Raw genomic sequence first — 14,979 nt, 5'->3', positions numbered from 1 at the left:
CACATATCCTCGCCTGGCCTCCCTCTCCCACAGACACACAACCTTACCTATTGTGTCTGCAGGGACGCTCAAGCAAGCCGGTGGTAACAACGGGGTCGCGAACCTGTGGCCCTTGCATTGGTAGACCAGATTGAATAGACCAAAACACCACCTGGGTGCCCAAAGCATGCAAATTATATTTGGCTGTTGATGACCAAAGCAAAGATAAGCTGTGGCAACTTTTCTCAACAAGCTTGTTTCCTTGCTCACTAAGCTCTATCATAACTGAATGGATTTCTGGTGACTTGATCAGTTTCTAACGATGGAGAAGAGGATGATGGTGATGATGATGTCACAGGAGACTCACGTGATGAAGACAGAGGTGGCGACCAGCGAGGCGGTGTAGAAGCCTCTCTGGCACTCGGCGTTCTTCCTCTGCCTCTGGTGCATCTCTCCGCCGCAGTTGTCGCAGCAGCGGCACAGGCAGAAACAGGTGGCCACGATGGGCATGAACACTAGCAGCACCAGCCCGATGGACAGACAGGCCACGAAGCCCGCCTCGTAGTGGATCGCCTGCAGCCACGAAAGAGCAGCCGTCACCACCTCATCCACACACACACACACTCCTCTGCCTAATCCCAATATCACTCAATATATCCACTCACAACCCCACTCGTACACTACACAGACTGCAAACACTACACATATCACACACACACGCACACACACGCACGCACGCATGCACACATACTGTGGTTCTCTTACTTGCTATTGTTTATTCGAAAGTGAATTGGCCTGCTTTATGTGCATGCCACCTCAGTCATTGGTATGTTTTGATTTAGAAAGCCATTCTTGGCAAAATTCCTGCTTACTTTTCATTTCAACTTGAAATATGGAAATGATTACTATCTCCGTTCTCAGGACATTCTGTGATTTGCTGTTCCCAAAGTCCAAACTGAACTGGGAAAGAAAGCTTTTAGGTTTTCTGTACCTACTGCATGTGACAATCTAAGATACACCCCTTAAGGCAGATCTTTTCTGCCAAACGTGATGTAAAGTTGTAACCACCATACAAGCATTCTGAACCTGTGATGTAGGCCTTCAACCCCTGTCGTTTGGTGATGACACTTAAGTCTGTAAACAACAGACAACTTACTGACCACTTCAATGCAGCTGAATTATGTACACTGTATACAGTATATACTGTATATATATATATATATATATATATATATAATCTGTCTCCTGTCATGTCTACGTTTTTCCCTTTCTTGTACTGTGCAGTAAATATCTTGTTTCAATGTATGTACTGTTTATGTAATGTTTTGTATCATTGTATTATGTTGTGAAAACATATGAAAATAATAAAAACGTTGGTCAGAAAAACTTCATGGCTGAGTAACTCTGAACGAATTTAATGCTATGGTGAAATCCATTGAAAACAGGCTGTCTGCGTGCCAATGTTTTATCTGATCATTCTAATGTTACTCACTTAAATCTATGTGTTTTCTGTGTTTTGTTTGAAAGTCTGTGTTGCTGCTGTTCTCGCCAGGTCTCCCTTGTAAAAGAGCTCCTTGATCTCAATGGGACAAACCTGGTTAAATAAAGGCTAAAACACACGCGCGCACACACACACACACACACACACACACACACACACACACACACACACACACACACACACACACACACACACACACACGCACGCACACACACACACACACACACACACACACACACACACACACACACACACGCACGCACGCACGCACACGCACGCACACACACACACACACACACACATACACACAATCTCAGCACACAGTTATTAAGACTTTACCTGTAGCAATAGCATGACGTTTTCTGGCTGTAACAGCAGTGCATGTGCATGTGCACAAGCACGCAGACACACACACACACACACACACACACACACACACACACACACACACACACACACACACAGTCGCAGCATGGGGGAAGCAGAGACAAACAGAGCAAGGTCAGCTTGACAGCCAGCAGAATTCCAGTTTCTAAACAGGGAAGTGAAGGCAACATCAAGTGTCACGAAATACAACAAACGCTATTATAGGCTATAGGCTAATGTAACATATACAGTAACTAGGGTGGGAAACCCCAAAATGTCCTGAATGATAGCATTACAATAATGTGGCAATGACAATCACATTGTGATTTTTAGTGCTGTTCAAGTACTGTGATTTAATCCTCTGATAACGTTTGTTAATCTTAATCATTAGTTTATTCATACATACAATTTCACACTGACACAACACGCATACCTTTCTCCATTCTTGTATTTTAATTCCTCCCATGTTCTGCTGAATGACTTTGACAATCAGATCTGAGAAAATAAGATACATTGGTAAGCATCAGATACAAAAACAAGACAATCAGATCTGAGGAAGAAAGACACATTGGTAAGCATTAGATACAAAAACAATGCGGTTAAATGATAATCACTTGTGCAGCAGTGTTTTACACACAGTTGAATGGTTTGATGTGTGGATCGGCCAGTTTCACACCATGAAATGAAGAAAAATCCATTGGCTGGTATTGGTCTCACCTTGCGAGTCTGTGTGTGTGTGTGTGTGTGTGTGTGTGTGTGTGTGTGTGTGTGTGTGTGTGTGTGTGTGTGTGTGTGTGTGTGTGTGTGTGTGTGTGTGTGTGTGTGTGTGTGTGTGTGTGTGTGTGTGTGTGTGTGTGTGTGTGTGTGTGTGTGTGTGTGTGTGTGTGTGATCATGGCCAAATGTGGTCCTGGGAGTTACTACAGAAGTGGTTTTGAGTACTTTGCCAGATGTTTGTATGTCGTGATAGTGTCAAAACCATGCAGGATGCAGTCACGGAACTTTACAGGTGTGTAGTTGGAATGATAATCCACCTTTTTGAAGAATATAACATTACAAAAAAAGAAATTGAGAGATTAAAACAGTTGCAATTAATGCGTCCTCCTGAGCATATTTATTTTAATGTTTCATTTATTTTCACAATTTATTCTTACATTTTCCCATTTTCCCCTTTCTCTCTGTAGTACCTCCTCGTACACCTAGGGGTATGCGTACCCTAGTTTTGGAACCACTTATCTAAGGTATTCTGGAAGATTTGCAAAACTCTACATTTAAGGGTTACGTTTATATCAATTGCCATTTTTATGATAATACCCTGAAAGTGAAAAGTATTTTTAAGTAAAAGGAATTGTGAAGCTAGTTGAGTATCTTTTGTGGCCATATGGATAATCCTCTCAGCAGTCTTCTTCTCACAATGGATTCACTATTGGCAGCCTTACTTTTCCTTACCTTTCCCCTCCTTTACCTTTACCATACCTTTCCCCTCCTTTACCATTGTTAAGTAACTTTGTGCCCTGATGGAAATGAAATGAAGGGAACAGAAACGGATCTCTGTGAACAAACCCTGTAGAAGCAGCATACAAGCACATCTGAGTGTCAGTACCATACACATACATAAAATATCTCTATGGTCTGTACCACCTGTTATTGCTCAGCTACTTAGCATTAGCCACCCAGGGTAGTTAAGCTTAGAGCTTAGCTCAGTGACCCAGTATGAGGGCTAGCTACCCTGAACGAAAGGGACATGGGGGATAAGCAACCAGTAGAATTAGACCTAAAGGATGAACAAAGACCACCACCCACCATGGACTTTTGTCTATTGCTATAGACTCCATGGAGGGCGATTGATTATTTACAGACATATGAAGGCTTTCACAACAGAAAGTGGGTCATTTTGTTCTCATTATCTGAAGGGCCACTTTTGAAAAATAATTTCAAAGAGCCCTGGTGGTTATTTTGGACAAAATGGGTTATTGCTGTTTTTTTTGGTTCAGAATTGTTTCATAATCAAGGACCTTTATTGAAACTGTTCATAGCAGGCCTGTTAAGCTTTCTCCCCAAATAAAGAAAGCAGAGAAAACATCACATACACATCAGAACACGGCACGCACACAAAAGTCCATACAAGCCAATCTAAGACAAAGCCGGCACCAGAAAGCCATCAGATGTTGAGCGTTGTTATATGTAAGTCAGAATCCACAACCCTCTTAATGGTTAAATATAGGCTAGCCCAATCCTCTACTGTGACCTGCTCCTAGGAACCAGTGACTAATAATGTGGTCATTATATATGTCACATATGAAATACAGTAACACTCTCATCATCACCACATACCAAGACAAAGAAGGTTGGAACAAACATCCGTATGACAACATCAACACATCCACATGGCTGACCATGGAATTTAGGCATGTAGGTTATTAGACAAGTTCTACATAAGTTCAGCTTAATGGTGATAGAAACTATGCAATTGGACACCCACACACCCACACCCACATACACATAGACTCCCCCCCCCGCAGTTTATCCTGCCGTGTGCCCAAGTATATTGAATTTATTCCCTGCCCTGTTTGGCAGTTGTTTTTGTAATTTTGTCCCACAAAAGCCAGTAAAGAGACTTTTGATGCACTCCTGCCTCTGTTGCCTCTAGCATCTCTGCATTTGGGTACACACACACACAGACACACACAGACACACACAGACACACACACACACACACACACACACACACACACACACACACGGCGTAATGAAAATAAAACATACATTTGACGGGAAGATTTTACACTAATTCTTTACTGCAATGTAGGGATGTCACGATACTAGAATTTCTACTTTGATTCCTGATATCCAGGAAATATCAATACTCGATACAAATTGAAATACCACGGGGGGGGGGGGGGGGATTATGACAACACATCAAGAGGCATACAAAAATTAATAAAGACAGATGGACGGACAGACGTACGCTTCTCCATAATCTTGGCCCGATATAACTCATTAAAAACTTTGACCTTACACAGCAGATTAGCCCTGCTCTAGTCATCAGCCTATCAGGACACTTTGAGCTTGTTGAAGCAACTACCACCAATGATAGGGAGACAAATCAGTATGTTTGATTTTCAATAAGAGAAAGCACTGCTGGTATCCGTACTGTTGCAAATGAGTACTGTATCCATTTAAAATGTTTAGTATTGATACATATCGACACTATCGATACCTGTTGAAAATGAGTATTGTATCCGTTTAAAAAAAAATATTTCTATCGATACTTTTGACAACCCTACTGCAATGCTTCAAACTTCTAAATATTTCCCAGAAAATAAGTAAAGAAATTAAGTGTCATAATAATTTGCCGTTTTGGGTGGAGGCTGAGCGGTGACACGGGTTCAAGCACCATGCCGGCCAGCTAGGGCTGTGATGGTATGGATTTTTGATCATTATGGTCACAGTGGCCAGTTTTACCGCGGTTTGGGGGTTAACCGCAAAATAAATAAAGTGAAGTGGTACAGAGCAGAGGTGAAGGATGCCGACTAGAGCGCCTATAAGCAGGAAAATCATTCTGTGTAGCCTACAGTATCCTCTCTGATGCAGTTCTCTAAATTAAAATATAAATAATATCTAAGGCTACTCTAAACACGACTGCACGTATAGCCTACCACCTGCGCAGCTGTTCAGAGCAAGGCTGGACTTGTACCCTGGTGCTGAGATTTTAACATTTCATTTCTCAAACACTGCTGGATATGAGCTCATCATTCCGTGAGTTTTTCTAAATGTAGGCTTTAAAGGCTCACGTTTTCAGAATTCTAACATTGTAAAATGCATGTTTGCATTTACACACCCGTAGCCACAATCTGCACGAGCACATGAGTAGGCTGACTTAAAGGCTGCAGGCAGCAGCTGACAGATGAGTCTCTCTCTCTCTCCTTTTTCCATCGATCAATTCAGCGCCATCAAAACGTCTAAAGTTATTTCTGACAGAGTTAGATGAACAGCGCGCGATGTGCCAGCCGAGGCACAGAGACACATGTGGATGTGGATCAACTGAAGCCTTAATTAATTTGCGTGTCGAGTTTCATATGGAATATCCAAACATATCAACAGGCTGACAGCATAGAGGCTACTGGACATAAACTGACTTTTTCCAGACAAACCATGTCGAAGAAACGTTTCAGAGAAATCCTGTGAGCTGTGAGAGTGTTGACTGACCTTACAGTTTGACCACGCTCTGACCTCTGACCTCTGTCTATTTACCTACAAGTATAAAACATTACATTAAATCCCCCCCCCCCCTTTTCCCCTTCTTCTTCTTCTTCTTTTTTTTTTTTACATTTGGGGAAATAAGGCCTGATGAACAGTGAACCAGACTTAGTTGCTGGATAAAGATATTAATGGTTTGTGCATGATGCGAAACAAGCTGAGATTTGTGTAGACAAGAGGTAGTTTGCTGTGACTATGTATGCTATTGTAATAGTTTACTTCTTAAAACATTTTATAGCCTACTTTATAATAATAATTATTATTATGCATTCAAACTATTTGCTGTTAAAGTTCTCTGCACAAGGACAGACACTGGTGACTGAAGTAACTTTGACATTGGGAAAACAACTTGTGATGAAAGAGAAGAAACAGATTTCAAGACCACAGCCACTCAATAGGCGTAGGGAGGTTAGTAGTCTCAATACCAGACCCATGAGAGTTCTTAACACTCATACACTACTTTCTCCTCATCAGAAAGATGGACAGGAGTAACAGATAAAGTGAGACTAGAGAAGCATCTAAATATATGCTGTCCATCTTGATAGGATGAAGTGTTTATTTATGCTTGTCTTCCAGTACAGTAACACATCCCTATCAGACATCTAATTTGGGTTTCTCTTGACGTGTGAGCTGATGTAAGATAGTTGCTTCCTGATAAACAACTAATCAGCTACCTATCACAGTAATTGAGGAACCAGACAAATACCAGGACTATGACCCACTTTCAGTGTGCATGTGTGTGTCTCTGTGTGTCTGTGTGCACGTGCGTGTGTGTGTGTGTGTGTGTGTGTGTGTATGTGTGTGTGTGTGTGTGTGACAATGCCATCTGTAACGGTGGTAGTCCAACAGTGTTAACATTAGCCCTGCCAATGCTAATCCTCTAATCTAGCCTGTGTCAGTGTGTGTGTGTGTGTGTGTGTGTGTGTGTGTGTGTGTGTGTGTCTCTCTCTCTCTGAAATCTTGTGCTTATGTTTTCCTTAAAATGTTTAACCTTATGGAGAAGATTTAAGGCAGTTTTGTGCAGCCGATTCTATTTTATGGACACATTTAACTCTGACTCTAAGGGAAATCTTAACCTAAGGTGCTTTGTGCAACTGGGCCCATTGGTCCCCAAGTATTCCAGGCATGTCCAGCTGGGAGGCCGCGTGGCAGACCGAGGACCAGCTGGAGTGACTACATCTCCACACCGGCCTGGGAACGCCTCGGGATCCCCCAGTCAGAGCTGGCTAATATGACCAGGGGAAAGGGAGGTTTGGAGTCCCCTGCTGGATCTGCTACCTCCATGACCCAAATCTGGATAAGCAGTTGAAGATGGATGATGGATCATTGCAAATTATTAAGCTAAACTTAATAACACAATTTGAAGCAAAACCCAAGTAATTACTCTTGTTCATAAGGCAAACGCATATTACATATTATATGTTATATTAGATATTAATTAATCAGCTATTGATCTGAATGTGTTCATGCTTTTTGGCTTCATCTTGTTGCTTAAAACCAGCCAATCAGAGAGCATGAAAATGGGGAAAAAGGGGGGGGGGGGGGGGGGGTAACTGTACTTTTCTCTTTCTGTAAAAATATGTTTACTTGACTATGCACCAATGTGGACTGTACTCCGCCTCGCAATAAAATATATATATACGGTATATAAAAAAAAAAAGGACAGAGAGAGAGAGAGAGAGAGAGAGAGAGAGCATGAAATGGCACTGGCTATATATAGGATTTATATCGGGATCTAGATATGATAAGATTATGGTGTCTTATTTTATGCTTTAAGTTTTAGTTCAACAAGTAGCCTATGAAATGTTTTACAAAAGGTTGGGTGTTGGGGAGTGTCTGGGTAGTGTCGAGCAGTGATTCCCAACCAGGGGTATGTGTACCCCTAGGGGTACTTCAGCAGCTTGCAGGGGGTACTTGGAAAGATTGGGGATTACAATGTATTTCCAAAATGATAAAAACGGATTACTTTTTCCAATTGAAAACTGTCAGAATTGTATTAAAGATGAGTCATTAAAATTATTTTAATAATGAGATGTGTTAGAGAGGTCATCTAAAAGTTTAATATAAGTTTAATATAACACATTTAGGAGAATTATCGACACGCATGAGTGAGGGGTACTATTGTCATGGTAAAACAGCTCAAGGGGTACATAACACAAAAAAGGTTGGGAACCACTGGTGTAGAGGTAAAATGTTGGGTGTTGGGGAGTGTCTGGGTAGTGTAGAGGTAAAAGGTTGGGTGTTGGGGAGTGTCTGGGTAGTGTTGAGGTAAAAGGTTGGGTGTTGGGGAGTGTCTGGGTAGTGTTGAGGTAAAAGGTTGGATGTTGGGGAGTGTCTGGGTAGTGTTGAGGTAAAAGGTTGGGTGTTGGGGAGTGTCTGGGTAGTGTTGAGGTAAAAGGTTGGGTGTTGGGGAGTGTCTGGGTAGTGTTGAGGTAAAAGCACTCGCCTACCACCACAGAGGCCCAGGTTCAATTACCGGGAGCGGGACTTCACTATACTTGGTCATACGTTCCTACGGACACAATTGGCCGTGTCTGCGGGTGGGAAACGGGGTATGTATCCTGCTCCCTGCACTGGTGCTTCCTCTGGTCGGTCGGGGCGCCTGTTCAGGGGGGAGGGGAACTGGGGGGAATAGCGTGATCCTCCCACACGATACGTCGTGGCTGGTTTCCCTACTATTTAAATGGAACGCCGACAACTCGGTGTGACATCACTCAACTGTCCTATTCCTACTTCCCAATGCAAATGGAATAGACCATAGGTCTGTATGCATGCATGTCTATCCCCACCAAAGTGGACCAATCACAGCTCATGCTGCTACGTGCATGACATCACAAAACAGAGACTTGACACCACCGGATGGCATCAAACAACACTGCATTCACAAGAGCCACATGTGATTCTCAGCCCACCACCATAAATGTTAATACCTGCGCCACAAATAAGTAAAAACGTAAAGAAGAAGCAATATCTTAGTTTAATGTAGATGCAAAGGAATACAATATGTAGCCGGCTACATATAAGATGACATCACGAATAGCAACCACATTTATATATTTTCTACCTGTGAAAAACCTCATGGCTTGGGTCTGTAAGTGTGTGTGTGTACGTGGGCGTGTGCGTGTGTGTGCGTGTGTGTGTGTGTGTGTGTGCGCATGCGTGCGTACATGTGTTCTCTCAGACAGTGTGTTCAGTCCTGTGCCTTCAGAGTGATTGGCACAACATTACATTACATTACTACATTGGCAGAATATGGATGATATGGATCCCACTCCTGCGTGGCTATGTATTGAATCTGCTTCCTGCGCTCCAGCCTCATTGTCGGCTCTCTTGTGCTCACCCTCCCTGCCACCATTAGCCAAATTTATTAAGAATATTATGGTGAAGAACAGTATCAAAATCTGGCACCAATTTGCACGTCATCATGGGCTCACCTCCCCTCCCCTGTCATCCCCTGTCCGTGCCAACTCGCTTTTCGCTCCCTCTGTACTGGACAAGGCCTACAATCTATGGCACAGTCAGGGAATTTCCACAATCAGCGACCTATATGTGGATGGCATATTTGCTTCATTTAATGATTTGGTAAATATATATGAGCTTCCAAAAGCCCACTTCTTCAGGTACCTGCAAGTTCGTGATTTTGTCCGCAAACATTTCTCAGGGTTTCCTGCCATTCCTTCTATTTCTCCCATTGATTTGCTTTTACAACAAGATCCAATTCAAAAAGGTGTCATCATTACACGTTTATATAATGAGATATCCATGCTACAGTCCCCTGAACCCTTCGCATTATGTACAATTTGGTCACAGGACTTGGGAGAAGAATTAGATCATGAGACCTGGGAGGAGATTCTCTACAGAGTTCACCACTCTTCCTTATGTGCCAGACATGGGGTGTTGCAATGTAAGGTGGTCAATAGGGTGCACTGGTCTAAGTGTAAGCTGGCGAGGATTTTTCCTGACATTGATCCCACGTGTGATAAATGTCGGCAAGCTCCTGCAGATCTTTGTCATATGTTTTGGCTGTGTCCCTCTCTCTCTTCCTACTGGGAATCCAATTTTGATACTTTGTCTAAGGTCACTTCGGTGCCCATTGAGCCATCCCCAATTGCTGCACTGTTTGGAGTCCTGCCAGCTGGGACTCCTCTGCCCAAATACTTCTTAGATTTTGTGGCTTTTCTAACTCTTCTAGCGAGGCGATCAATTCTAATGAATTGGAAGGGTCCCTATGCTCCCACTCACTCTCGGTGGGTGGGGGACGTGCTGCATTTTATGCAGCTGGAGAAAATTAAGCACACCCTACGAGGCTCCCTGCACAAGTACTATAAAATCTGGCAGCCTTTTTCAGAATATATAAAGGGCATCCAAATTATCCCGCCAGCTCCGGACTGATGAACCTCTGGTCCCTCTTGATCTTGTCTTGACCCCGAGCTACAGTATCTGACCTCTGTATAAGCTACTTCTACTGACCTCTTTTTATCCTTAATTCTGTCTACCTCCCCCCCCCACCTTGTTGTTTATCTTATTTGATATTATTTATTTACTTTTTTCTCTGTATTGTATTGTTGTTTTGCTGTAACTGTGAAGTTATGTGTGTTGTGTTGTGATGTACGTGTTTTGTTTGTGTAAACTTGAAAAATCCCATAAATAAATCATTAAAAAAAAAAGTTTAGGAATAGGATCAGTGTTAAAGTTAGGCAGTGGTTGTTAGGGTATAGGGGATGAGTGTGGTTGTAGTAGTTACAAAAAACTTGATTTTGCAAAGATGCACGTACGTGTGTATGTGTCATATCCAGGACAGGTGGACTCCCTGTGTATATGTGTGTGTGTGTGTGTGTGTGTGTGTGTGTGTGTGTGTGTGTGTGTGTGTGTGTGTGTGTGTGTGTGTGTGTGTGTGTGTGTGTGTGCGTGTGCGTGCGCGCGTGTGCGCGCGCAGGTGTGTGTGTGTGTGTGTGTGTGTGTGTGAGATAGGAAAAGTAGCCAGCTAAGGGATGTCTGTGGCATTTGTTCCAGTGGTCCTTTCCCCCAATTAATAAACAAACCTTAAATATGTATTGTATTGTATGTATGAGAGCGTGACAATTGAAAAATGCAATGTGTACATTTGTTAGAACAAAGAAAACCTTAATACTGTAACAGTGTTTTTCCACAGGATTGGGAGAGATTGTGGTGGTGGGTGGACATTGGACCCAGGGGGTTCCGGGGGGCACCTGGGGCAATAACATTTTGTACATTTTAAAGTAAAATGCACCAATCTGGTGCACTTTGAGAGTAAAATGAAGAGGCTAGTTCTATGAAGAACTACACACATCACATTAATATCCTCTAGTCTTTACTGTGCTGTGGCTTTACACAATGATTAAAAAATAAATGTCTCTATATATTCTGAATACAGGTCAATATGGTAGAATACTGCTGGCTTAAATACAATGGCCCGTGATCTATACCAAAATCACTTCCAGGGAACTCAAGTGCAAAGTAACATTTGCTTTGCAGGCATAAACCAAGCTTGACACTTCCGGTCCCAATTTTTTTAAATCTAAAATAGTAGCCGGCCGGACAGAGGCCAGTAGGCGGCTATTTAGCCTGTCTGCAGCTGATGTGTGGGGAACCCCCTGTGTGTGTGTGGGTACCTGTGTGTTGTGTATGTGTGTGTGTGTGCGCGCGTGTGTGTGTGTGTGTGTGTGTGTGGGTACCTGTGTGTGTGTGTGTGTGTATGTGTATGTGTGTGCGTGTGTGTGTGTGTGTGTACGTGTGTGTGCGTGTGTGTGTGTGCGCGTGTTTGTGTGGCGACGCAGCACACTGGAAAGTCCCTCACACAGCACAGCAGCAGCATATGGTCCCAGTGGATTAGGGTATTAGGCTGTGATGCAGGTGACTGAGAAAGCCTTGCCTAATCGACTGATCTGCTAATTGATTAGCCAGGCCTAACCCTATGGCCCTAACCCTGCACACCAAAATGGCAGCAACTTAAAACCTTCAATCCTATTGCACTCGGTCAATCCTCCAACGTGAGCACTCGTAGCTGTACAACACAGAGCAGTTAGCTGTGTTTGGTGCCGTCCAGCACTAAGGATGCTGTATTGAGAAGGCAGTGTCCACCAAGTATGATCATGTGATGTGACCCACACATGATCAGATCAGAATCAGAATCAGAATCAGAAAGACTTTAATGATCCCCGGGGGGAAATTGGGACAAGTTACAGTAGCTCGCTCACATAACACACATAGCATAAAATATGTGTCACCTCTCCTCTCCTCTCCTCTCCTCACTGCACGGGCCCCAGAGAGCTAGGATCACTTATGAGCTATCGCTCTAAGACTTGTCACATTCATCTGATCATAACATTGGTTTATGGGCTCAACATATGCAACGTTTGTGCACGTAACCTGTGCACGCAAGGTGTGCACGCTTTGCTTTTGTGACCTAATAGCATTTTTAAAGTGAAGGACACGACAAGATGAGGAATGCAGGGGCCACCTGTGAGTCAGCAGCAGAGCAAATAATTTGTGCGGTGACTGTCACTTTGAGGTAGAATGAACCCTGGGGTTTGGACTTTGTTGTTTAATTTATGATGCACTGCTACCCCCCCCCCCCCCCCACACACACACACACACATCCTACTTCTGTCCTCATGAGTACCTCCACGGACTCCATTCATTCCCTACGCCCTAACCCTAACCTCAACCCTCACCACTACTGCCTAACCCAACCTAGTAATCCTAATTCTAACCTTAACCCCAAAAGCAAGTCCTAACCCTGCAATTACACCATGGGGAGGATAGTCCACAATGACAAAGAAGAAGAAGAAGACAGAAATGTCCTCACTCTGAAGGTTTACAACTCTGATTATCAGGAAAGATAGATAGACAGACATTTGTCCTGAGATTTTCATATCAAGGACCCCTAATTTAGTCCAGATTAGGGCCACAGACCCCCATTCGCCGAGATTTCTGTCAGATCCAAATTTGAGATTATTTTGAATGTTTGATATGATTTTGTCAGGAATACCATAACTATTATTGGTGGAGAGTAAACAGTGAAACTGATCAAAACAGTCATTATTCTACATTCTCTCTAAGCATGTTGACGTCTTCTAATCCTCTCCTAAGGATGAAGTTGAACAATTCATTGCTTCACAATTTGCTGGAGACCCCTTTAGCCCCCTCGAGGAGCCCTGGTGATTGAGAAGAACCGCCGTGGTGGGCTGCTACCCTGTGTGACCCTCAACACCAGAGCTGGGGAGAGAGAGGGGATTTGGGGAGAGGAGAGGAGGTGATGATAGCATCTCACCTTTAGGAAAGGGGTTGGGTTGAATCACGTAGAGGAACGCGTGCACCACGTGGAAGAGGATGCCTATCGGCCCGGGCTCATAGTAAGCGTGAGTGTCATAAACTCCCGACGGGACGAAGCCAAAGTCCAGTGGCTCCATGGGCGGAGGGGACCGCTGTCTTTGGGCGTCCGCCTGCACCTGCTGGACCCCCTCCCCTGGCTCACCTGGCTGCTCACCGCGCGTGCTGCTCCCCCAAAACAGCAACAGCGCGAGCCACCGTGTCCACAACATGGCTCGTGAAAGTCCAGTTTTAAAAGATGAATAAATAAACCAATATAAAAAGGGGAATAAAGTCCTGGCTGCAGTAGTCCCGCTAGCAGCGGATGGAGTGACGTGGGAGGAGGACACCTGTCTGTCTGTCAGCGGCTCAGAGCCGTCGTCCCAAAGGAAAACTCAGGGGGGAAGCATAATCGCTCAAGTAAAAAAAAAAGGCATCCGACTGTCTTTGAGTGTTGTTATCATTGTCTCCTGGTTTCTCCGTAAGGACTCATCACAGACATCTTCTCGGGCCGGAGAGGAGAGCTCTTCGGCGAGGACCGGTCGACCGAGGTTGCGCTCGCTCACGTTCACTCTGCCTCCTCGGCCACAAGCGCGTGCACAAAGCCCGAGCACGCTCGTCCACGGTGAGCTCGGCTCACTGACCTCTCTCTCTCTCTCTCTCTCTCTCTCTCAGTTCAGTTCAGTTCAGTCCAATTCAAATGGGGCCTTATTGGCATGATACAAAACACTTGCCACAAAGTCAACAATACTCAAATGACAGAAGAAAAATTGAGCAAATTAATAGATGCATTATCAAATATGTTGTTAAATCAATTATCAATCAACCTATTTATTATTCTACTTTCAGTCTTGCTGCTCATACTGTATATATACTGTATTTGACCCCAATCAACTTTTTTATTTTATTTTTTACAATAGCCTTAGATGTTGAATCTGGGGAGGGTCTCTGACTTGATCTCAAGCATAATTAGTGCAAAGCAAGTTCAGCTCTGTCTCAGTCTCTGAACACAGAGTGAAAGGTCTGCAGGTTAGATCTGCCTGTTTCTGCAGCTAGACTGTATTCTTCGATCCACCTGCAGTTGAGCACGAGCAGGGGGCAGATTGTGGCATAATATCAAAATAAACTGACAAGATGGTCTGTGTATCTGCATGTGTGTGTGTGTGTGTCAGGGGAGCTGAGATTTATCAAATAGACTTACTGTCTTCTGTTTATTGTGTCATGTAAAAACAGCTGACCTCCAACTCTGCAGGTGATCAGAAGGGCTAGGCTAGGGCTACTGAAATATGGGCAAAGTGAAATGTAGGGCGAAGCACCGGAGACCCGGTTCCATATAAATAAAATCAAATTAAAATCAAATATTAAAATTCAAAATATTAGCTTGCAGTTGCCTAAGTCCGTAGAAATGCCATTGCAGTCTTTTGTGTGTCAACTCTTTCATCCTTTCACAATATAATCTCTGATCACTGATCAACAGGCTCAGTCACTTTCGTTTAAATGACACTACATTGGCTTTATGTACATGTGAATTATGTCTGCATCA

At 43.6% G+C, this 14,979-nt stretch overlaps 1 protein-coding gene across 1 annotated transcript in view; it reads right to left on the bottom strand.

The window, feature by feature from the left end:
- The window catches only part of prom1b (prominin 1 b), a gene marked incomplete at its 5' end in the record, with an annotated part of 36,482 nt that extends 22,813 nt beyond the window's left edge, over nucleotides 1–13,669 (bottom strand). The window contains 4 exons of the mRNA XM_083655666.1: nucleotides 347–552; nucleotides 1,820–1,846; nucleotides 2,280–2,341; nucleotides 13,399–13,669. Coding sequence (XP_083511792.1) covers nucleotides 347–552; nucleotides 1,820–1,846; nucleotides 2,280–2,341; nucleotides 13,399–13,669 — 566 coding nt within the window. The remainder of the gene's footprint in view (nucleotides 1–346; nucleotides 553–1,819; nucleotides 1,847–2,279; nucleotides 2,342–13,398) is intronic.
- Nucleotides 13,670–14,979: the final 1,310 nt, after the last annotated feature.

The sequence above is a fragment of the Poromitra crassiceps genome (genome assembly GCF_964638095.1).
Source record: "Poromitra crassiceps genome assembly, chromosome: 19".
NCBI lineage: Eukaryota > Metazoa > Chordata > Actinopteri > Beryciformes > Melamphaidae > Poromitra > Poromitra crassiceps.
The sequence above is the reverse complement of the archived record's forward strand: the minus strand, read 5'-3'. Positions and strand labels throughout refer to the sequence as shown.